This window comes from Cygnus atratus, chromosome 2 (assembly GCF_013377495.2).
Source record: "Cygnus atratus isolate AKBS03 ecotype Queensland, Australia chromosome 2, CAtr_DNAZoo_HiC_assembly, whole genome shotgun sequence".
NCBI classification, from domain to species: Eukaryota; Metazoa; Chordata; class Aves; order Anseriformes; family Anatidae; genus Cygnus; species Cygnus atratus.
The window spans coordinates 132,293,128-132,318,987 of record NC_066363.1 but is presented as its reverse complement, the minus strand read 5'-3'; the positions used below and the strand labels follow the sequence as shown (position 1 = coordinate 132,318,987).

Here is a 25,860-nt window from a genome sequence, read left to right as displayed (position 1 = left end):
TGTTCTTCTCTACCTCGGCACAGGACCAGACTCAATTCCAGCCTCGACAGAGATGAGTGGAAGTGTGGCTGTGCATCACACAACTAGTTGTGTATCCTCTAGACCAGTGCTAACAGTGTTGCCTACACTTCCCTTGCTTCCTGACAGATCTGTGCCTCTTAATACTTTGGTGTTCTGGAAAGGCATGTCTGTTCACTTTCTATATACACAGTGAAGAAAGCAAGATTTCTTTTCTGTAAAGGACTAAAAAGATCATAAAGTAAGGAATTTCTGGAATAACAGTGCAAAGACCTTTTGAGTTACAGAAGAGAACTGAAATGTCACCACTCTAAACTACCTCACAGTAAATCCATAATAAAGTTGTAGAAGTCAGGGGATCAGATATAACTATTAATCTTAAATACACGTATGGATTTTTTCCATTATATTCGTTTGCATAAGGGAAAGAGTTTTTTGTGTCCCAGATGATTCATCCAGGTCTAATGTGTGGCAAAACAGCCTGGCGAGTTCTCATGGTATTGGTGTTGTTGTTTCCTTATACAACTTTGGACATGAATTAGAGCTTCTGATTTCTTGTCACACAGACATGACTCGAGTATGACTCATCTAGTTGAAAACTTCCTACATATTTTTTTCTAACTTGCAGAGAATTACAGGTTAGGTATATGGCAAGGGTAGCCAAAAGACCTTATATTCCTTACAGAAGCTCTATAATGATTTATTTTTTTAGCATGTTCTAGCATCAACTGACTTTCAAGGCTCGCCCCTTGGCTTATCAACCCTCTACTGTTGAGCTGGGCTATCTATGATGGGAAAGAACTGAAGTTCCACACCTGTCTTCTTTAAGAAAAAACATATGAACTGGAATGTCTTTCCAGCTTAGAGAGGGATCTTTCTCAAGTTTCCTAATACAGTTGTGCTTCCGCCTTCTGGTTGTATGGGAAAGACAGTGCAAGCTCTGTACTGCTTTACTCTAAGTGGTTCATTTCTTTCTAGTTACTTCCACTCTGTAAGGGCTTGTTCTGCTCTAGGATTTTCCTCGAGGACACCTGACAATACATGATATTATATTTTTCATTTCTTCCTCATTCAAGAATTTTTGATTCACATATCTGGTGATGAGTTTAATCAGGTTATGTATCTGGTGTCAGATGTAACCTGTTTTTCCCAACTCTAAGCTCCTTAAAATACAGTCATCACCTTTTGTAAATCATGCTTCTCTCACACATTTTGGTAGCGTAACTGAAGTCAAATTAATGATTTACAGTTTGACAGCTATATTAAAAAAAAATAATAATGGGGAGTTCAGTATTTATTTTATGTGAACATCTCTCCATCTTCTCCCTTCCACTCCCTGGATGTTGCAACACCTTCATATGAGTCTTAAGCTCCAAAGAAACAGTTGTACAGATTCACATTTTGGCAACTTCCCTCCAACAGTAGACCAGTTTCATTAACTAATTGTTATTGTCTGTTAAGAACATAATACCAATGTTTGTGCATAAGACATCACATTCAATGGTCACAACGTGAGAATTTAGAATATATTCTAATCCTGTTTGAGTAGAACATTTATGAATTCTTGTTTAATCTTACCAACCTTGGCAAAAATGATTGTATGTATATAAAAATTAAAAATAGGACTCTCATTTAAAAAGACACTCATCACTTTTAAGTAGGATATAGGAGTTATCTTTGCTCTTATACAATTACTTGTACATCCATATTTTTCTTTTCCATACAGATTAATTTCTTAGATATTAAGAGAATAACTTCACAGAAGAGGTCTCAAGGAGTTTTATGCTTCCATTGTTGCCGTTTTCTGTAGCATTTGTAACAGTCCCTGAGCTGAGTGGTTAGGGCTGTTCTTGCACTGGTATGCATCAGTGCTAGTAAACATTTATAGAAAGTTTCATTTCAAGTGTTTTATCACTTTTGGGAAATGTACATTAGAAGTTAACAGTACAGACACATCTTAGACTAATTTTGGTTTTATATAGTCTATTGAATTAAGCTACCATAACAATTTAGTTCTCAGAATTGCCTCCAGCATCTCTTCCCAAACCACAAGACTGGGAAGGAATTGAAGCTGTTAATGTTTCTCTCTCTCCTCATTCTTGTTTCTTGCTAAACTCCTCTCACACAATTTTACCCTTCTTCCTGCAAAACCACATTACCATTACTCACCCTTATATGACTTACATGACTAGAATGTTATTTTTCTATGAATGCTCTACACAGCAAGACAGTTTTATAGCCTATAAAATATCAGCCAGAACATGAAATACACCTAACTACTGACACCTAGACAAGGTCTGCTTGAAACCAAATGGTATTTGATTCTAGATTTAAAGTGTAATCATGATTAATATGTGTGCATGTGTGCATGTGTATAAAAAGATTAGTTTTGCAAGGAAACAAAGCCTTATTCAACACCTCTCTGGTACTTCCATCTCTACTAAAGAAATGTGAACAGTTTGGCACAATACTGCTACATAAGCTGCACTAACAACCTACAGTTTTGTTTCACTAATTTCACTGCCTCAGAAGATATAATTTACATATCCTCCTGTACATCATGTATGACCAAAAGGCATAGCTCTGCAGTAAGAATTACATTACTTGAGAAATGCTTCATTTTTCTCATGTATGTATTGATCCTAATTTCTGTGAAAGGCGTTCACTATTTTCAGGTAGTCAACAAATAGTTCATAGAAAAAATGCCATCTGAAAACTGGTAATTTTTCATTTTGACTACTTCTTGTTCACAGTGTTCCTGAAAACCCATATGTATTTTCTGTCCCTTGATTTAAGTGGAAAGAGAATAAATGAGGCCAACACTAGTAGGTACCTTTTTGGTAAATGATTGCTTTTGATAAAAATTCTAATTTGCTGTGACTTACAAGTACTTCCTAGTGTCTGTCTGACTATGAAAATATTTGACACTAGTACTATGGGACAACAGCTGATTCAGCCTCCCAACCTTACCAGGGCTGCAAGGTCCAAGTGTGAGAGAGTTCAGAAAATATTTTATTTTATTTTATTTTTTGGTATAAGACATCACAATCAACTGAAAAGAAAAAAAAAAACAGTAACTCTTTATTTGTTGGAAATGGCTGTATACTTTTTAAATTAAAAAGAGGCTTTAGCTTTAGCTACAGAATCACTACTATGGCAGTACAAACTACAAGTTGCTGTTCATGCATGACAGTTCTACTCTGACTTTTCTACTTCACATTTAAGGCACATACTCCAGTTTATAATTCTACTCTAACATGTGATTGTGAAGAAATTATTTTTATTGAACAAGACTAATCCTCACATGAATTCAGAACTAAAATTGAAGACTTTACAAATAAAAGTAATTAATTAAACGTGTTAGCAATAAATCTCTTGGCACAGTAGTGGCAAGACAGTCTATTACCTAATTCCTTTTTCAGCAAAATTGTTACAACCTGTTACAGCTATGTGTGTGCACCAATGGGAAAGTGTGTAGCTGATGTCAGCAGATCTGCATTTTGGCCTGAAGAATGATAAAAATTCAAAGAACTCAGCTTAACCATGAGAAAAAAACAAACAAACAAACCCAAACTCAATGAATAACTGCTGATTGCTTTTGAACCACAGTTTATAGTTGGAACTAAGGCAAAAAAACAAACAAACAAACAAAAAAAACCCAAAAACAGCCCAAATCAACACCCTAATTCTTAAATTCAACAGCAGTTTGGATAAGCAGAACCTATTGAATATGAACCTAAATGCTATAAATACAGCCCTACATCTTTTCAAATTAAGGTGTGTAAAGGCATGATAGTGATGTAGGTCCAAGGTGGTCTGTAAATGGGGTCTGATTTGTCTCACTCTAAGGTTAACCTAAATTTGTAGAAAACTATGAAATGACTTATCTTGCCAACTGAAATTTTGCCTTGTATCAAAACATATTCTGATCTTGTTTTATTTCAAACGAGGGGTAAACTACAGTATGCTAATGTATATCTGGGCAATGCAATAAGGCAAGTTGTGTTTTATCATTCTTTAGTATCATATGTAAGGCCATTGATGAAACAACGCTACAGACACAGACACAGACACAGATTTCTAGGTTGGAAGAGACCTCAAGATCATCGAGTCCAACCTCCGACCTAACACTAAGTACTCCACTAAACCATATCGCTAAGCTCTACATCTAAACGTCTTTTAAAGACCTCCAGGGATGGTGACTCCACCACCTCCCTGGGCAGCCCGTTCCAATGCTTAATAACCCTTTCGGTAAAGAAGTACTTCCTAACATCCAACCTAAAACTCCCCTGTCGCAACTTTCGCCCATTCCCCCTCGTCCTGTCACCAGGCACGTGGGAGAACAGACCAACCCCCACCTCGCTACAGCCTCCTTTAAGGTAACTGTAGAGAGCGATAAGGTCGCCCCTGAGCCTCCTCTTCTCCAGGCTGAACAAGCCCAGCTCCCTCAGCCGCTCCTCGTAAGACTTGTTCTCCAGACCCCTCACCAGCTTGGTCGCCCTTCTCTGGACTCGCTCGAGCACGTCCATGTCCTTCCTGTAGCGAGGGGCCCAAAACTGAACACAGTACTCGAGGTGCGGCCTCACCAGAGCCGAGTACAGGGGGACAATCACTTCCCTAGACCTGCTGGCCACACTGCTTCTTATACAGGCGAGGATGCTGTTGGCCTTCTTGGCCACCTGAGCACACTGCTGGCTCATATTCAGCTGCCTATCAACCAATACTCCCAGGTCCTTCTCGGCCAGGCAGCTTTCCAACCACTCATCTCCCAGCCTGTAGCTCTGCTTGGGGCTGTTGCGCCCCAGGTGCAGGACCCGGCACTTGGCCTTGTTGAACTTCATACAGTTGACCTCAGCCCATCGCTCCAGCCTATCCAGATCCTCCTGCAGAGCCTTCCTGCCCTCGAGCAGATCGACACATGCACTTAGCTTGGTGTCATCTGCAAACTTACTGAGGGTGCACTGGACGCCCTCATCCAGATCATCGATAAAGATATTAAAGAGGACCGGCCCCAGTACCGAGCCCTGGGGGACACCACTTGTGACCAGCCTCCAACCAGATTTGACTCCATTCACCACAACTCTCTGGGCCCGGCTATCCAGCCAGTTTCTAACCCAGCGAAGCGTACGCCAGTCCAAGCCCCGAGCAGCCAGTTTCTTGAGGAGAATGTTGTGGGGAACAGTGTCAAAAGCCTTACTGAGGTCAAGGTAAACCACATCCACAGCCCTTCCCCCATCCACCAAGCGCGTCACTTTGTCATAGAAGGAGATCAGGTTCGTCAAGCAGGACCTGCCTTTCATAAACCCATGCTGACTGGGCCTGATCGCCTGGTTGCCCTGCAAGTGCCGCGTGATGACCCTCAAGATAATCTGCTCCATGAGCTTTCCTGGCACTGAGGTCAAACTAACAGGCCTATAGTTCCCCGGGTCTGCCCTCCGGCCCTTCTTATAGATAGGCATCACATTGGCTAGCCGCCAGTCAACTGGGACCTCCCCCAATAGCCAGGACTGCCGATAAATGATGGAAAGCGGCTCGGCCAGCTCCTCCGCCAGTTCTTTCAGTACCCTCGGGTGCATCCCATCCGGCCCCATCGACTTGCGCACATCCAAGCTCCTTAGCAGGTCGCCAACCATTTCCTTGTGGATAGTGAGGGCCACATCCTGCTCCCCATCCCCTTCCACCAGCTCAGGGCACTGGGTATCCAGAGAACAACCGGTATTGCCGCTAAAGACTGAGGCAAAGGCGGCATTAAGCACCTCAGCCTTTTCCTCATCCTTAGTAACTAGGTTTCCCCTCGCATCCAGTAAAGGATGGAGATTCTCCTTAGTCCTCCGTTTCGCGTTGATATATTTGTAAAAGGATTTTTTGTTGTCTTTAACGGCAGTAGCCAGGTTGAGCTCCAGATGAGCTTTGGCCTTTCTAATTTTCTCCCTGCACAGCCTCGCTACATCCTTGTAGTCCTCCTCAGTGGCCCGCCCTTTTTTCCAAAGATTATAAACCCTCTTTTTTCTGCTAAGCACAAGCCGCAACTCTCTGTTGAGCCAGGCCGGTCTTCTTCCACGCCGGCTCGTCTTTGGGCACGTGGGGACGGACCGCTCCTGTGCCGTTAAGATTTCCTTCTTGAGGAGCGCCCAGCCTTCCTGGACTCCTCTGCCCTTCAGAACCGCCTCCCAAGGGACTCGGCCAACCAGCGTCCTGAGCAGTTCAAAGTCAGCCCTCCGGAAGTCCAAGACAGCAGTTTTACTGGTCCCCTTCCTGGCCTCGCCAAGAATAGAGAACTCTACCATTTCGTGGTCACTCCGTCCAAGACAGTTTCCGACCACCACATACTACGATGTCTTCTAGCTTGAAGCTTAATAACTTTTAAGAAAATGTAACAAATATGAGAGGGAAGTATGAGCTCCAATTTGCTCTGTTAACAACGCTCTTCTCTGATGTGCATCTTTCTGCACTGCCTCTCCTCTAAATAAACTCAATGCATTGGAATGATGGGCCATTCTTCTGATCTTACAGAGGGGAGTCTGAGGCTGAAAGTGTCACTGCATGCTGCCATGTGTTCAATAGCTCACATGCCTTCCCTGCCTATTCTTAGAGCTGGAAGGCACTTCTAGATGATTTCTGGTCCAGTCTCCTGCCCAAAGTGGAACTGTATCCATGGCTAGACCAGGTGAGCTGTGGCTTTGCTTAGCTGCACTTGAAAACCTCAGTGGATGGGGACACAAGAGCCTCTCTGGAGGACATCTTCCATTTCTTCCACCATCAACTCTGGTGGTGTAATCTTTACACAACACTGTAGTGAAATTATCAAAGGTAAAACCAGTATAGAATTAAGAAAAAAAATCTTCCTCTCTTCCTATCAATGTTCACATCAGTAACCTTCATCCTTAGGGTCATACTTTCCCCCTCAACACAACCTCTGCAACAGGGAAGAGAAAAGATGATCCTTTTTATACTCAAAAAGGGTAGTTACATACTGTAGTGAGACTACACGAAAAGAAGGGAAAACATGACCTTTTAAAAATGTTTCAGAATTTTATATTGCACAGAAAAATTGTGTTAGAAAAACCTCTAGGTAATACTGTCTTCTTTCATCTGCCTCCCTAATTTTCTTCTTTCTTACTCAGCCTAGCCAATTGGCCAGAAGAGTTAGCACTGTTTGACATGTGTCTTGTTTTTTGGTATGTTATATTTGCTTTTAAACAGAAGGGTAAGAAGAGATAAAATCTAAATTAGGATCTTTAGAAGTGTTCTTAATAGGGCTTCTTAAGAGAATGTCAAGGTTTAAAGCACCAAGCCATTTTTGAAAGCCAGTGTAGACAGAGACTGGTCTAGAGCAATATCTTCAGAAGTAAGACCACTTGCTCTTTGCTGTTATGATCATGGGTTGTCAACCTCCAAAGAAGAACATCTCTTTGGAGATGTTCTCTCAAGGAGATGAACATTATATTGCTGCTGAAAGCTGTGGGGCTGATTCTGATAGAAAAGGCAAAAAAGTTAATAGCATGTCAGGTAGATGGACAAATCTCAGATCTTACTTGCTATTAAAAAAATTAAGCTTATTTCAAACATTGAATCACAGGGATCAGCCATCAGAAATTCTCTGAATATTTGTACAAAGCCTAACACACTGGGAATTTAATTTTAAGAAGGGTTTCAATTGTTTCTGTTATACAAAAATACTAAAAGCAATGCAGGGTGAACAGCAGTGGGCAACTACAGGTCAACTGATTTGAACAGCATCATAGAACTCAAAAAATCAAACCTCAAAGTTATTGCATTTTTCAGTACATTTATCAAGGGAAAGATATTGAATTAGAGCTTCTTCAAAATGATCAGGAAAGCTGTGAAAATAAAGAAAGCCTGTAATAGCCATACTAAGGATGAAAAACTGTCCTAGTAATTTTCAGAAGTGTTCTTGTGAGTAGGGAGTTAGGTCTTCTATATGAAATCATTTCATGTGCCTGCTAGCCTGCCAGGGTCAGCTGTGTGTATTTACAGCAGCCCATAGAGACTGGTGGGCTAAGGGACAGTGCTGACACCTGAGAAATAGGAAGGGATAGTACTGTTGCTAACCCACAACTCTCCACAGATTTAGCAACTCCTAGAGCAGTGACTACTGTTTGTGTAAAATAAAACCAAAACCAAAACCAAACCAAACCAAACCAACCAACCAAACAAACAAACAAAACAAACAAACAATCAAAAAAACCCACAACAATAATAACGCGTTTGAAGTAAATAGTGCTGTTGCACAGTAAGACTTAATACTCTGAAAATATTGTCCGTCTGTCCTTCCTTGCTTCCTTGCTTCCTTCCTTGCTTCCTTGCTTCCTTCCTTCCTTCCTTCCTCCCTTCCTTCCTTGCTTCCTTCCTTCCTTCCTTCCTCCCTTCCTTCCTTGCTTCCTCCCTCCCTCCCTCCCTCCCTCCTTCCCTCCTTCCCTCCTCCATTTTCCATTGTAATAAAATGTCTCCCTTTTTGTTTTTTTCTTTTGTATTTTTTTTTCCCTCTGGACTTTCTATTCTATTCTTATGTTCCTGCATTATTTTGTTTCTCTCTCTCTCTCTTTTTTTTTTTTTCATTTAAAATATTTAATCCCCCTCACCTTCTTTTGGAAACATTCTCCTAAATATAATTTTCCCTCTTCTAGAGAGTACCCCACTTTGTACATAGGTGAGACTACAGATATTTAGTACTGAGGAACAGTTCAACATTAACCCAGAACATAAATGACCTCAATATATATTGTTTCCTTAGAAATAGTAATGGCATTTTTGGATGACAGAAATAACAGACAGTAAATAAAAGGGAAAGGCAAACAGAATAACCAGAAGAGAAAAAAGTGATCTCATGCTCCGTTGCCTTTCTCGATGATGAATCACATTGTTGCTGATGTAATTAAGGTCAGAGAGGGGAAAAGGAATTTATTAAGGTTCATATTTTTTGTGTTTGTTTCTGAAAAAAGTTAATAGAATTAAGAAAATATTTTTTTCCAATATACTTGTATATTTCTACGTGATATATATATATTTGTGTGTGTGTGAAAGTGGAAATGGAGTAGAATGAAAAAGATCAGGAAAATAGAGGGACCAAAGAACAATTTTTTGGATTACAGATGAATAGAAAAACATAATCTGGAATCTTTAAACACTGAGCAATGACATAAAAACACTAAGAAATGCAGTAACTGTAACAGGCCAGCATCTATTACTGTGACTTCATAATCTCTTCTTGAGAGATATCTTAAAGGAAAAAAAAAACAACAAACTTTTATAAACTTATAAAACTGATAATTCATCCACTATTTCAGAGTATTGTAATAAATGAAAGGAAGTAATTATTGTATAGCTTAATTCTTATGGTTCTGAGTAAATTACTGGAAGAGAAGTGTATTAGTAATACCGCTTGAAATTAAAACATATAGATTTTCGGCATCTTCCACATAAATATTCACAGCTTTCCATATGAGCTATTGCCCCCCAGATCCCTGCTGTCTCTCTGGGGACTACTTGGACAGCCTCACCACAGGTAGTCTCCTGACTACTGCTTGTGACCAAAGTTTAAGTAATTATCAAGTGTGTGCAGTCCTCCCACACTTTTCACGTAAGTGTAACTCCTGAATACCTGCATAAGAACGACAGTTACAAAATTACTTTAATCTTGGTAGTGTTGTTGGTTTCATGTTAACAGTGCAAAATGCTTCCACTATCTCCTCTTTTTCTATTTTTCATTCCACTGAAAGAAAATTTTCTGCATTATCTGTCTTCAAAAGCCGGAAGGGAACAGTAGGAAAAATGTCTGCTCCTTCTGTTGGTGTTATCTGATAATCAGGATGGTGAGAAGTGTTATGGTGTTTGCTGTACAAGAGATAATGTGTCTACATTCTCCTGGCCAGGTGGTCTGTAGACTCCCACAATGACATCCCCTTTATTTGTTCATCCCTTAATCCTTACCCAGAGGCTCTCAACTTTGCCATCGCCAACTTGAAGTTCCACACAGTCCAGCCCATGCTTCACATACATTGCCACCCCGCCACCTCACCTACCCTGCCTGTCCCTCTTGAAGAGCCTGTAACCATCTATTGCAGCACACCAGCCACAGGACTCATCCCACCAGGTTTCGCTTATGCCGATGATGTCATAGCTGCAGGACTGGGCCAAGACTTCTAGCTCATCCATTTTATTCCTCATACTGCGTGCGTTTGTGTAGAAGCACTTTAAATGCGCCTCCCTACACACAGCACCTTGTGTATCTGACTGAAGGGCCTCACTAGCACACAGTCCCTCTGATTCTAGCACACCATCCCTTAGCTCATCACCGGCATGCCTGGTTTTATCCCCTTCCCCCTTTGACTCTAGTTTAAAGCCCTATCTATCAGCCCTGTCAACTCCTGAGCAAAAATCCTCAGCCCTCTCTGAGACAGGCGCATCCCATCTGGTACCAGCAGGCCTGGTGTCGCGTAGACCTTCCCCTGATTGAAAAACCCGAAATTCTGCTGGTTGCACCAGTCCCGAAGCCACGTGTTAATGTGATGAGTCTGTTTGTCAGCATTGATCCCCCCTATCGGAAGGACAGAGGCAAACACAACCTGTGCCCCCGATCCTTTAAGTAGTCGCCCCAAAGCCCTAAAGTCCCTTTTGATCGCTCTCGGACTTCTTGTTGCTACCTCGTCATTACCAGCCTGAAAGACCAGTAGCGGGTAGTAGTCGGTGGGTTGTACCAGGCGCTTGACTTTCTTAGCGAAGTCTCTCACCCGAGCCCCAGGGAGGCAACAGACTTCCCTGTGGGTAGGGTCCAGTCGGCATATTGGGCCCTCTGTCCCTTTCAAAAGGGACAATAACCCCATGACAATAACCCCATGACAATAACCCTTCTTTCCTTTTTGACAGTTGATGTAGCAATGCGGGGGGTAGGTTGCCTTGCCTTAGGCATCCTCTCCAACTGGGATGGGCTTTCGTCCACTTGGTTGTTCTGACTGTCGTGTTCTAGACCCTCATACCTGTTATATAAGGGTAGATGGGAAGGTGAGGTGGGCAGGGATAGGGCTCGCCTACCACCCCAAACAGGAACCTGCCTCCATTCCCCCCCTTGGCCTAGGTCTCCTCCTACTGCCTGGCGGGATGAGGGAACTTTTGTCTTCTGCGTAGCAGGAGACATTTGTGCTGTGGCAGGCTCGTGAGTCTGTCTCAGAGAGGGTAGAGTACACCTCCACCAGTCAATTTCCTTCTCTGACTCCCTGATGCTCCTGAGCCTGCTCACCTCCTCCTGAAGCTCCGCCACCTGGCTGAGCAGCTCTTCAACCTGGGCACACCTCCCACAGGCATACCCCTCGCTGCTGCTCTTGGATACCAACAGAAGACTCGGGCACACCCTGCAGCCCAAGACCTGGACTGCGGTGTGTTTCCCCAAGCCCTCTGTCTGAGTAGCCACATCGGCGACTGCGGCTGGAGAGGCTGCAAGAGATGCAGAGGCCATGGTTTTCTGCCTGGTTGATACCATGACCAGGTTCCTCGCAGGCAGGTTACAAGTACCGAAGGGAAAGACCGCTGCAAAAGAGCGGCGAGGGGCCCTCCCTGCTTGCCCTGCCCCTGCGCACTGCAACTCAAACTGCCGCACCCCGCCCTTCTGACGCGCCACACCCTGTTTGCCCGTCCCGTTCGCCGTGCTCCTGGTCGTTCGCGCTCACTAGGGGCTGCTTTTGAACGGCCGGGTAGGGGGCGCTGCTGGCTCCGCCTATGCCTCGTCAGCCTCCCTCGTGGGGGTTGCCAGGTCCTGGCGGTCCTGGCGGATCCCTCGGCTGCTTCGAGTGGCCTCGATGCTAAAAATAAAGCCCTGCCTGTCTCAATCCCCCGCTCCGCTGCAGAACGCGTCTGCCCCGGAGCTGATTGCCTCGGCAAGAGGCAAAGTTTTGTAGGTTGGAATAAGGACAGGGAGATCACAAACCAATCACTGTCATGGGCAAAACAAACTAATCACAGGGAGATTAATGTAATTTATTGTGGAGATCTGCTCCACCATGGTACCCCATGGGCTGCAGGAGGACAGCCTGCTCCACCATGAGCCTCTCCACAGGCCGCAGGGGACCTTTGGCTCTGGTTCCTGGAGCACCTCCTGCCCTCCTTCTGCACTGACCTTGGTCTCTGCAGGCCTGTTTCTCTCACATTTTCTCACTCTTCTCTCCCAGCTGCTGTTGTGCAGCAGTTTTATTTTATTTTATTTTATTTTATTTTATTTTATTTATTTTATTTTATTTTTCCCCCTTCTTCAGTCTTCTTTCCCAGAGGCCCAACCAGCGTCTCTCACTGGCTCGGCTCTGACCAGCAGCAGCTCCCTTTGGACCTGGCTGGCTCTGATCTGACATGGGGCAGCTGCTGGGCTCTTCTCACAAGAGACCTCTGCAGTTCCCCTCACTACCAAAACATTGCCATGTAAACCTAATACAATGGGGTTTTCTTTCTTGCTATGTCCTTAGCACAAAAAGAAGGATAAATGCAATTTCCTTTACTGAGGGAGTACGGGAGGTGTTGTCTCCTTGCATTTGAGAGACAAACCACAACAGTGAGAGGTGAGGTCTGCTTGTCTCTGTAGCTGTCTGCTTTCTGAGAGAGGGGAAACAATGCACCATTTTATGAATCACTTTTTCTTTGTGGGATCTCTTAAGGGAAGGTTGTAGCCCAGCACATGCATCAAGAGCTCAGGTGAAGTGTGTCAGTCTCAACCTAAGTTTCCACACTTCACGTTCCCTTCCCCTACCAAAAGAATTAACAATGGAAAAGCACTAGAAATTCATAATCTTAGGCCTGGCAAAATGAAAAAGTATAATTAGCCCCTCCACGCAGTATAATGAAAATGTGGAAACAAATCTTCGTCACAGAAGGGAGATAAATGAAAGGCTGGTTTGCAGGACCAAGTAATCTGTAAGCAACCAAAAGTAATTTAGATTGTTATTTTTACCAATTCTGGCTGCAAGAGGCATTAAGGGCACCAATATGTTAGTCTGAGGCAGAGTCAGCATTTCTTCTGCAAATGCTCTGTTTTAAAGGCCTGGTTGTTGCAGTTGTTAGTGTGGGTTAAAACCTTAGATACAGGTCTCAACACGATAGCTCATACCCAGGAAAAATGAATCCCCAAATTACTGTGGGACTAGAAGGAGCATCTCTCTGACTCAGTACCAAGAAGGTGTATGTTTGCTTAGACCCTTCCTCAGGGCATATTGCTCTTGCCTCTGGTAAAATCTTTCTTTGGGGTGGAGAAAATGGAGTTGTGAAAGGCAAAAGTAGCACAGAGGTGGGGACTAATTTTTACATTTTCAATCATTATGATTTTAGAAAAATAATTCATGTACATTACAGGAAAACTTCTGGGAAGTTCTGTGAAGAGACTAAGTCTGCTCAAATTAGAATTCCTGAGAGGAATCCAGTTTATCAGTAAAGTCACATACAATGACTATGTGAACGTAACATGCATTTACAACATGGCCACCACCCCTCTCATCTGGAGACAAACCCAAATCTAAAACATAATATTTCCTCCTAGGTACTCATCTGCAAGTATCTTAATGTTGCCAATAAATTCTTAAAATCATGGCACAAGATACAAAATACAGATTAATTACTTTGTGGTAATTACTATTAATATAGTTATTACTACTAACACAACCATTTACTTTCATATGCTTCCTGTTTTTTTTATATGCTTCCTGTATTTTTCATATGCTTCCTGTTTTTTTTTTTTTTTAATACTTTCAAGCTGCTCTTCAGCCACAATGACATAATTCTTTTTTTTTTTTTTTTTTTTTTTTTTTATCTTAAAAGTTAAGAGTTTCAGTTAATCACTGGATATGGGGAAAAGCAGACTTCAGGCTGCTCAGGGGACTAGTCAGCAAGGTCCCCTGGGAAACTGCTTTTCAAGGCATTGGTGTCCATCAGTGCTGGTCAATCTTTAAGCACTGCCTCCTAAAAGCAAAAGATCAGGTGATTCCAAAATATCAGAAGTCAGGAAAGTGGGGCAGAAGGCTGGCCTGGCTGACCAGAGGATCTTCTACTGGAGCTTAGGCGAAAAAGGAAGGTGTATGGCTGCTGGAAGGAGGGTCAGGCGACGAGGAAGGAATACAGGGATGCTGTTTGTGTTTGTAGGGAGAAAATTCGTGTGGCCAAAGCCCAACTAGAGTTGAAGCTGGCCGTGTCTGTGGGAGACAATAAAAAAGGTTCTTTTAGATATGTGAACAGAAAAAGGAAAACCAAAGAAAACATAGGTCCACTACTAGATGGGGAGGGTCTCCTCACAGACAATGACACAGGCAAAGCAGAGACGTTTAATGCCTTCTTTGCCTCTATCTTCAACACTGATGATGGGCTTCGGGACCCAGGGTACCCTGAGCTGGAGGACCATGATGGTGGGAAGGACAAACTCCCAGCCAACCCTGAACGTGTGCGGGATTTGCTGCTCCACCTGGATCCATACAAGTCCATGGGTCCGGATGGGATTCATGCCAGGGTGCTTAAAGAGCTGGCTGACATCATTGAGGGACCTCTCTCAATTATTTTTCAACGATCTTGGGAATCTGGAGAGGTCCCATTGGACTGGAAGCTGGCAAATGTTGTGCCAATTTTCAAGAAGGGTAAGAAAGAAGACCCTAGCAATTACAGGCCTGTCAGTCTCACATCAGTGCCTGGTAAAATTACGGAGAAGATGATCCTTGAAGTTACTGAAGCGCACCTGGGGGACAATGCAGTCATTGGTTCCAGCCAACATGGGTTCATGAGGGGTAGGTCCTGCCTAACAAATTTGATTTCCTTTTATGATAAGATCACCCATCTAGTCGATCAATGGAAACCAGCTGATGTGATCTTTTTGGACTTTAGCAAAGCTTTTGACACGGTTTCCCATACGATCCTACTGGACAAAATGTCCAGCATACAGCTAAACAAAAACATCATACGATGGGTGAGCAATTGGCTGACAGGCAAGGCTCAAAGGGTTGTGGTAAATGGGGCCACATCCGGCTGGCGGATGGTCACTAGTGGGGTCCCCCAAGGGTCCATTTTAGGGCCAGTCCTCTTCAATGTTTTTATAAATGATTTGGATGTAGGACTAGAAGGTGTTTTGAGCAAATTTGCCAACGACACCAAACTTGGAGGAGTTGTGGACTCAGATGAGGGTGGAAAGGCCTTGCAGAGAGATCTGGACAGATTGGAGAGCTGGGAGATCACCAACCACCAATCACCAAAAGCAAGTGTTGGGTCCTGCACCTGGGACGGGGCAACCCTGGCTATACATACAGACTGGGCGATGAGACGCTGGAGAGCAGCCCCGCAGAGAGGGATCTGGGGGTTGTGGTTGACAGCAAGTTGAATATGAGTCAGCAGTGTGCCCTGGCAGCCAGGAGGGCCAACCGTATCCTGGGGTGCGTCAAGCACGGCATTGCTAGTCGGTCGAGGGAAGTGATTGTCCCGCTCTACTCTGCGCTGGTGCGGCCTCACCTCGAGTACTGTGTGCAGTTCTGGGCACCACAGTACGAAAAGGACATGAAACTGTTGGAGAGTGTCCAGAGGAGGGCGACGGAGATGGTGAAGGGCCTAGAGGGGAAGACCTATGAGGAGCGGCTGAGGTCACTGGGCCTGTTCAGTGTGGAGAAGAGGAGGCTGAGGGGAGACCTCATCGCAGTCTACAACTTCCTCGCAAGGGGGAGTGGAGAGGCAGGTGACCTATTCTCCGTTATCACCAGTGACAGGACTTGTGGGAACGGTGTTAAGCTGAGGCAGGGAAAGTTTAGGCTGGACACCAGTAAGAGGTTCTTCACCAAAAGGGTGGTTGCACACTGGAACAGGCTCCCCAGTGAAGTAGTCATGGCACCAAGCCTGTCTGAATTTAAGAAGAGATTGGACTGTGCACTTAGTCACATGGTCTAAACTTTTGGGCAGACCTGTGCGGTGCCAGGAGTTGGACTTGATGATCTTTATGGGTCCCTTCCAACTCGGGATATTCTATGATTCTATGATTCTGTGACTTCATTACAGGAGTGTAGACATCAAAATAATTGCTCCATAATATGAGATGCATAGTGGAATAGTGAGAGGTAGTATCTGAAGTGACTGAATTTGGTAATGAATTTGGCCATTTCAAAGCATTCAAAACATGAGGAGCATCTCCTAATCCCACCCCATGCCCCGCATTCCCCCAAAATTTGATCTGAATTTCACTTCACTTAGTTTTCAATGCTTTTGTGCTGATAGAAAGTGGAATTGGCAAGCAATTAATTTAAAATGTGCTTAGACAAGCCAAAGTTACTTTATGCTACAAAAACTGGGACATATCCCAATCTTGCATACGCCGATATGTTGTTTCTGTGTTCATAATGGATACACTCTGTTCACTATTTTTAATTCAGACTTCAGAACCTGTAGCAGTTTTTTGATCTGCAATTATTACAGCAATATGGAAGCTACTGATGATTACTTGGTAGAATTAACTACCATTAACTAGCCATTAATTAAAATGGCTATTTTGCACTGACATCTTTTATCTGCAGTTTATGTTCTTGGTAGCATGAAATATATAGTGTGAACCAAGAAAAAGGAGAATGAAGAGAAGTGATACGGTTCTGTAAAACAATGAAATGCTAATGAAATATTAGGAAACAGGAAAGTTTTAAAGGAAGAAGCTAAACAGAAAATAGTAAATAAAAAGTGAACTTCAAACTCAGAAGTAAAATACAGATACTTACCTTTAGTATATATACATAATAAACTACATTTTTTAAAAGAATGATACGTTTTTAGAATATCCCACTTTAACAAACATGTTTTTAGAAAGATGAGTTAATTATTTTACTATGGACACTATATAACTGTTTGCATGGTTATGCAACTATGGAGTTAATAGCTGTAATAGGTAAATCATTGTAAATATGATCTATAATTAAGCTAAAATATATTTTTCTATTTAAAATTTTTTTCCCCTGTTACTAAAGAACCAATGAATTTTTATTTTAAAATGAACTATCAATTCTTCATTCATTGGCTTAGATAAGTGGTATATATAATATTTGAAATGGTTTCTGACTGAAAGATCAGTGAAAACAAAATAAAAAACCAAATAGTTTTTGATGCAACATCTCTCTTATATTTTTGCATTTTGTATCAATTTTGATTAGTGGAAACATGTTTTTTTAGTAATTTTTTCATACAGAAGATACCCACAACTGCTGTCTTCATGGATTGATATCTACATTTTCTAAGATTAGGTATAGTAAATAAATGAAATGTTGAAAAAGGATGTTTATGATCAATGTTATTCCATGTTATATGGTATGATAGTTGATTATATAAATAACCATTGAAATATACGGATTCCTACTTACCCAACGGACAGAAAAGGCTCCTTTGATTCAAGTCTGTCAAGCAAACAACATAAGTTTAATATATAAATATTTATTGTATATCAGAACATTTATATGATGAATTTAAAGCAGACACTTCCAGTATCAAATTTATTTGGTGACCAATACATAATCTGAAAACAAAGGAAGGGCCTGATCTGTTATGCTAGGAGCTTGCCTTGAAAGAAGTCCCATGTAACTAACTGAACTTTGGTTTAGGAATCAAATATTTACAATGCAGCATACTGGAGCCATTTAACTCTCACCGTTTTAGATGATTTGTGTATCCATTAACATGGAAAGACTAGAATGAATGGATAATTATTTGTCTTCTTTGTGGATTTTTCTTTCTTTTTATTTTTTTTTTTCTTGACAACAATTCAAGGAAGGTACTGATTTTTATTTTTTTTAACTTTAAATATAAAATTTAGTATGGATTTAGGCATTTTCCTGATTTGTTGTCTTTCACACCCACTTTCTTTTGTTTTTCATTATCCTCTGTTTGTATAATATGGTCACTTCTTCATTGTGAAAACTTGTGGCAGATCTACCATAACCAGCCTTGCACTGGAACTGGATGCCACCAGTTTGGTAGACCCAGAATTATGCCCAGTTCTAAAATCTGTTGTTGAAGGTGCCATTTTTGAAAGCCCTGCTGTTGCCGCTGTCTCTGTGAGAAGCTGCACCACTAGCATCAGGAGACTCTTCTACTAGTAGTTTCCACCCAACCAGAATGAATTTAAAAATCAGGTTTACAAAGCACAGCAGTTGTGACGCTCATCTTCCACCCAGCCAAGGGCCAAGGTTGCAGGTTTGAGCCCAGCTCTGGGAGGCTCCGTGAGCGTCCTTTATGTTTTTATGGGAGAACTGGGTAATCACCAACCACATGAAGTTTAACAATAACAAGTTTTTCCTGCACCTGGGAAGGGGCAGCCCTGGCTCTACGTACAGACTGGGCAATGAGACGCTGGAGAGCAGTCCCGCAGAGAGGGATCTGGGGGTTGTGGCTGACAGCAAGTTGAATATGAGCCAGCAGTGTGCCCTGGCAGCCAGGAGGGCCAACCGTATCCTGGGGTGCATCACGCACGGCATCGAGGGAAGTGATTGTCCCGCTCTACTCTGCGCTGGTGCAGCCTCACCTCAAGTACTGTGTGCAGTTCTGGGCACCACAGTACAAAAAGGATGTGAAACTGTTGGAGAGTGTCCAGAGGAGGGCGACGGAGATGGTGAAGGGCCTAGAGGGGAAGACTTATGAGGAGCGGCTGAGGTCACTTGGCCTGTTCAGCGTGGAGAAGAGGAGGCTGAGGGGAGACCTCATCGTGGTCTACAGCTTCCTCACAAGGAAGAGTGGAGGGGCAGCTGCCAATCTATTCTCTTTAGTGACCAGTGATAGGACCCGAGGGACTGGTGTCAAGCTGTGACAGGGGAGGTTTAGACTGGGTATCAAGAAGAGGTTCTTCACTGAGAGGGTTGTCACACACTGGAACAGGCTCCCCAGTGAAGTAGTCATGGCACAAAGCCTATCGGAGTTTAAGAAGCATTTGGACTGTGCTCTTAGTCATATGGTCTGAATTTTTGTGTAGACCTGTGTAGTGCCAGGAGTTGGACTTGATGATCCTTATGGGTCCCTTCCAACTTGGGATACTCTATGATTCTATGATTCTACTTGTTAGGATCATTAATGTGAGTTTAAGTTCCTTTATAAAGATATTAAAAGCAAATTTCTGACTAAATTGTTTTGAGAAGTTATGACACAAACAATGCAAAAGTTCTGTATTATACTAAGCTTTGCTGAGAGTACTGTGTTAGGAAGAACAGCAAATAAATCATACAAGGTACACAATGGATCTTCATAGCCTTTAAGAAAAAGTGTTTCTTTGAAACAGAACTGTAAGCAACTGTAAGCAACAAGTGTTCTCTGAAACAGAACTGTAAGCAACAAGACTAACCACAAACAAGAGGACTGTAAATAATGTATTTGTCAATGTTTTAAGAGAAAACCTTTTCTGCACGTTTTCTTTTGTAGAGAAACCAACAGCTACATTTGCTATTATTATTCAAACAGCAAAGGTTTTGTCCAGAAAGCTCACAAACTAGTTTAGATACTTATTGCTATCTGTCCAGAAGGGTATTTCCAAGGATGAATTTGTCATTGTGCTTTTTAAAGAATTATATGATTTTGTCTTTAATTCAAAAATATTGCAGGTCACCTTTTTGTGAAGCATTTGCTTTTTAAAAAGGCATTTTCCAGAATCACTACTAGAAATAAAAGTATCTCTTCATTTACAGTGTGGGCTTCGGATGTACTTTAAAATGTATTTTCCTGGGGTTAGATCTCCAATGATGGTAACAGTGACTCACTTAAGGCTGGGGGAGAGGGCAAAATGTATCCAAAAAATAGTAACTTTTCTGTTTTCCTCATGGTTATACCTGGCTTTTCCATTTCTTTCTGGTATTGCAATCCATGTGGAAGTAAGAGAACAGAAGAGAGTCAGTTATCCAGGATTTGTCTCAAGGGATTAACTATAAGTAGAATGAGCAAAAACGAAAAGCCAAGAACATATTTTCGTGCATCATAACAAAGAAACTTTGTAATGGAGAGAGACCTGGCACTGTCCTGGTGGAGGAGATTCTTGTGGATTTTACTTGCATACAACAGGCATGTGATAGAATGCCCTGCAGACAAAATACTGCAATTAAAAATCTATTTGAAATCCATTCGCAAGATGGAATTCAATTTGATTTAAATAGTGCTGCCCCAGGTTTGACCCCTCTCTAATATATTTGACTAAATGGTTTTAGATAATTTGCTGCATTACTTTAAATTAGTTCAAGTGTTCCCGTAGTAAAGGAATACAATTATCTGCTAGCCTTTTATTTAAATTGGTAATTCAGTATATGACAAATTAATATAAAGGTTTTAAAACTGCAACACCATATAAAATAACATACTTTATCATCTTTTCTGGTGACATTTATAAATATATATTATAGATTTTTTACCTTTATTTTCTAGCCTACACTATACCAAATTCTCTTGAGTTCTGAAGAAATTTCACTTAATTAAATGCAGTATCTTAAAAAGAATAATCCTGATAAGTAGTGATAGAAATGCTATTATATACCTTCAGGAATATGTGTTAAAACTTTTTTTTTTTTTTTCCCAAAAACGTATTGAGCCTGGACGAAATACTAGATTGGGCAGTAAACAAAGGGAATAATGTTTTACTTATGTAGGAATGGTAATGAAGCTGGAGTGATCAGGACTTTCTTATATGGTTTTCCCATCAGAAAACTTGAGCTTGTCCAAATATCAAGGCAATATATCAGGACTAGATCGCAGGACAGGGAGGCTGTGGTTCCTTTTGATTCTGAGCTAAGATTTTCTCAAAAGGGTAGCTTTCTTACATATATCTATGTATAATGGATAAATGTTTGCAGGAGACAAAAAGATTTTTAAACAATGTAAGTTGTTCAAGTAAATATGAACTACTGTAAATCAAACATGCACAGAAATCAATTTACAACCATTAATATGCTACAGTACTGTCACACTATGAGTTTAAGATAAGGACACAAGAAATTTCCCATTTAGCATTGTATCCCCTGCAGCCTGCCCTTGTCTTGAGATATTTTACAGGATGTGACTTAAAAAATTGCGTATTTCATTATTTTCTTTGCTGCTAACTTTGATATATTAATAACAATTATCTAAATCCCATATTTGACATGGACGGATGAAGACATTTTTCAGGTATTTCAGGCAAACATACAATGAAATTTGAATAGACTAAGGGCGTATGAACTCCTCTACAGCCTGTAAACAAATAATTTAAGGACAGGAAGATCACAGTAAACTCCACTTTACTTGCATAATCGTCCTATTAAGATTACAGGCAAGATGTTTTTTTTATCTCAGGCCTGACCAAAGACACATAAATCAATATCATTTCTTGTTAAAGAATTCTCGCTTCTCCTTTCCAAAACCTATTTACAGGAAAAAGTGGATAACATTACTAACAATATCAGTACTGTACACAAGCAAAGGGATTTTAGCCAAGCATTCTCCAAGATAACTTATTATAAATCAATATTTTCTTCCAAGTGGTGTTCATATAAAACTATCTCTAAGGAGCAAGTAAGAAAAATATGTGGAATTTAAGTCATTTGTTAATCATATTCTGATTTTTTAGTGTAATAAAACTGTCTATCTTGAATCAGGAAAAGCAATGGTCGGGAACTAAAACATTCATAGAAAAATCATTTTGGGTTGCAATCTTCAAATCAGATTTCATGAGCATAACCTGATATATCAGGTATAATCCTTCCTTGCTTCCTTCCTTCCTTCCTTCCTTCCTTCCTTCCTTCCTTCCTTCCTTCCTTCTTCCCAGTTATAGTAGGTTCTGTAACTTGAAATAATTTTAATCCAAGATAATTTTTTCCAGACATCAGTAACTGTTGTCAGATAGAATTAGGGAAGAAGATTCTTATATCTTCTGAAATATCCATAAATAGCTTTATAAATGTTGGCAAGTTTTGTTAAAGGAGCACTGTCATATTCTGGGTTAAATAAATATGAGACCTGCTGTATAGAAAATCTGATCTTTCACAAGTGTTTCAAAAGCAAAGGGTGTGGAAGAATAATTTACAGCTTTATGTCCCAATGTTCTTAATAAATCTAGTAAATTCCTCTTTTAACAGGTGGCTGACATTTCAAGTGTTGACAACGGTTGGAAAAACAACACATAATGTATTGTTTTCCTGACTATTGTTTAATATCAAATACTGTATTAATATGAAAGTGTAAGAGTGCCCTGAGAAGTTCTTTTCCACAGAGCTAAGTGCTTCTATAATTTATTGAGATATAAAACTTCTAGTGCAAAATAAAATACATTCCTCAAGCCATGGACTAAAGCTAAAGAACTGCAAACTCAAAATGCTTTTTTTCAGTGCAAACTCTCTACTTTCCACTGACTTAGCGGGTAAAAGGAGACAGATAATTGATAAGACTAAGCCTGATTTTTAAAGCCTTTGACATATTTTTAAAGCCTGACTGATTTTTAAGGCCTTTGACCATATGACAGTCTCAGACAAACTGGAAATTAGTCTAATTATCTTAGCATAAATATACATTAAGCCAACCAACCAACCAACCAACCAAAAACCACATCCAATCCATGCATAAACAATTATGCCAAATGGGAAAGGTGCACACCTTAAATAGTTGGAACACTCAGGGCTATGTTTTGTTCAGTCTTGGTTTGCATTAGTGATTTGAACAACAAATGGAGATTATACTTGTAGGATCCACAGATGAAAAAAAGCTGGAAAAGCTTTTAAACAGACTAGAAAATGGAGTTAAAATCTGAAATCTATGTGATAAATGGTCTGAAATCAGTGTAATGAAGTTCAAAAAAGAAAAGACAAGTCCAGTGAGAATTTGAGAACTAGAACTACTTTATGCTGTATAAAATGGAGATAACTGGCTAGGTGTTAGGGGAAATAAAAAAAAAAAAGGGGGGGGTGAGGGGCAAAAACTAAGGAACATTATACTGTTTCAAAATCCAAAAATCTTATTTGACGACATACTAAAATATCTTTCTCTCCTCAGAGATGATGAATCTCTCAGTTGCAGCATTGTTCCAGCTTTGGACACAGTATTACATAGCGGGAGGTGGGCAGGTGGAGAGAATCAGAAGGAGAACAATAAAGTGTTTAAAAGATGACAAGGAGCTTTAGAGTGATGGAAATGTCGTATCGAGCAGAAGCTATTAGGTCCTTCAGGTGTCCTCTGTGAAAAAGGAACTTCTGCCTTGAAAATATTGGCTGAAACTGGTGCTTTCAAGTCTGGGGATTCCTGATGGTGATATAGGAGCTAGAGTTTCTATCATTTACTTCCTTTCTGCTCCATGACAAGAGGCCTAAAATTTCTGCGTATACAAACTTCAGAGGCTACCTGCCTGCAAGAGCTCACTGGAGACCTAGAAAATGAAAGTCTGGGAAACAGCAGATGACACAAGAGGAACCAAGAGCAGAGGCTGATAGTCTAAATCTGCATGCCCATAAACTATTGATGCTTCATGCTTCTACCAAGAAATATATATATATATATATATATATATATATTTTTTTTTTTTTTTGCCAGGTAATCCCTTGCATCTAATTGCCATTTTGAAAGAAGTCTCTAGCACTTAGGATCTAATGTCTGTCTGCCAAGTGAAAACACAGGTGCTTTTCAATATCTGTTCCAGGGATGTTTCAGGTTAATTTCTGTTTCAGCCTATTCTAACTACTGACATGTCCCAATGTTTTGCTTGAGGATCGATAAATTGATACCGTAATAAAAGAATGTTGTATGTGACAGTAAAAACTGATGCTCCAACTCACACTGAAATACTTGAGGTTCTCCTTTATTCTGCAATTTTGTTTTTTTAGATCCTCTGAATCATTGAAGTGGCAATGAGCAGTGTCCCTCAGTCAATGCATGCCTTTTCTACTCTGAAATCATAATTAATCCAACTTTCATTGAAGTTTGCAAGTGGAATATTTTAATTTACTAAAACTTGAGTTTACTAATTACTGAAGAATTTATTCAAGAAATAAGCTAATACACTAGTAAACACTATAAGGGTAAACAGGAGCTAACTTAAATAACCAAGTTTCCACTTTGACTAAAAGTCTTTATTTGCAGATCTATATATAGTCCTTTACAGACATACCTTTACAGATATAATATGTATTTAGTCCCTAATGAAAGTATCTCCACACATCATGCAGTTTTTCATTTTGTTTCTTCTGCCATGTTTTATAAAATAGATTGTTACACATGTGCATATTTGACCAAATTTATGTAGTTTCCTAACAAAACCTGAATGTTGTTACCTAATTTGTAAGTGCCAAATTCTTTACATAAATATAACTTTCAAGAGCCCCTAAGATTGAATTCTGTATGAACTAATAGCTCAAATAATCTTTAAACATCAGACTGTGACTGAATAATCTCTCCAGAATTATCTCTAAAATTTGACAGTTGACAAACAGAATAAAAAGTAGTTTTCAAAACAGGAAGAGGGACTGCCACTTCCTTCTACTAATTTAACAGCAGGAGGCTAGGATGAAAATTTTAGTTAGCATATGCAAAAGTTGGCTTCGATATACCAATAAAAATGTACTTTGTCATGTTGGATGCTGAGTGTGCTATTGTTATACCATATAGGATGGAGGGGCTTTGGGAGGGAGTTAGGAAGTGGAGGCATGGAGAAGAAACATAATGAAGTAGCTTCCAAAAATTCTTATTAATGTTTGACCTAAATTGTAGGCAGTAAGAAGAGAGGAAAACACAAAAGCTCCAATTCTTCTGAAAGTCCTGTAATGGTGTAATATTTTCAGGGAGCTAGAACTAAAAAGGATTATCATATCCATCTAATAGCGTTTCAACAACTGAATATATTTTGCACCTGAATTTAGTGTATTTTCCTCTATGACCCCACAAACTGCAAAGCCAACTTGAACTACAGTATGGCTTCTTGTAACTGAGATAAATATTAGTGAGTCTGAGAAAAACTATGTTGTGACTTGGGGGAAACAAATTCTGATTCTGCATATGATGGCCTTGTTAGGTAATTATGGACTACAGTTTCTTCCCACAACACACAAGACAAGTCTCCTGAAGATCTGAGAAAAGACCTTGAAGAAAGAATAAGTAACCTAAGTTTAAATTACCCTGTATATCTCATCTGTATGATTTTGCCTGTCATGAAGAAATGAAGATTCTTGCAATAAGAACTAATTTTCCTTCGGGTAAGAACCCTCATGACCCTGATCGCCTTCCCCAGCTGAAAACAAGCTCAGTTTGGTACCTTTGTTCAAGTCAGCAAAGGAAACAAACTCTGGAGAATGAAAGTAACTCCATGCCACTGCCGTCAATTTTAATTTACTTTTTCTTGTGATATGCTAATAGTTGCTGCATTTTGCAAAAATCTATGCTTCCAACAAAAGAAAGAATTTTGGAAAAAAAAAAAGTAGTGGTATACTTAACTTTCTACCTTAGAGTCCTCTTTCTGACAGCTTTAATCAGTCTTTGCATGAAGCTGATGTCACCTAACCCTCTTCTGCTCTGAATCAGAGTAAGAACATTCAAGTCAATAAGTTCAGGTCTAAAAACATCAGGAATGAGTTCATCAGGGTGGGCTGAACAAAGCAGTGTTGACTGATCTAATGCATGCAATCAATACTACTTTACTGCATGGCTATTTGTAGTCACAAATAGATGAAGGTTAATGTAGGCATTGCCTTTGAGGATCCCAAGGGTAGAGGTTTAATCTCCTTTTCCCTCAATGACACTACTAACACTTTAAAGTAGTTACTGGAAGGGGACTGCTCTGACAGTGTATGATTCATGTTTGTCATGCTGTTTCCTAGAGTAATATCACTCTTGCAAGGCTGAAAAATGCAACATACATTT

General features: G+C 40.6%; 1 protein-coding gene across 1 annotated transcript in view; it reads right to left on the bottom strand.

Annotated features, from left to right (window-relative positions):
* RALYL (RALY RNA binding protein like) overlaps positions 1-25,860 on the bottom strand; it is a 224,467-nt gene that overhangs the window by 50,422 nt on the left and 148,185 nt on the right. The window contains exon 3 of the mRNA XM_035546265.1: positions 17,379-17,411. Coding sequence (XP_035402158.1) covers positions 17,379-17,411 — 33 coding nt within the window. The remainder of the gene's footprint in view (positions 1-17,378; positions 17,412-25,860) is intronic.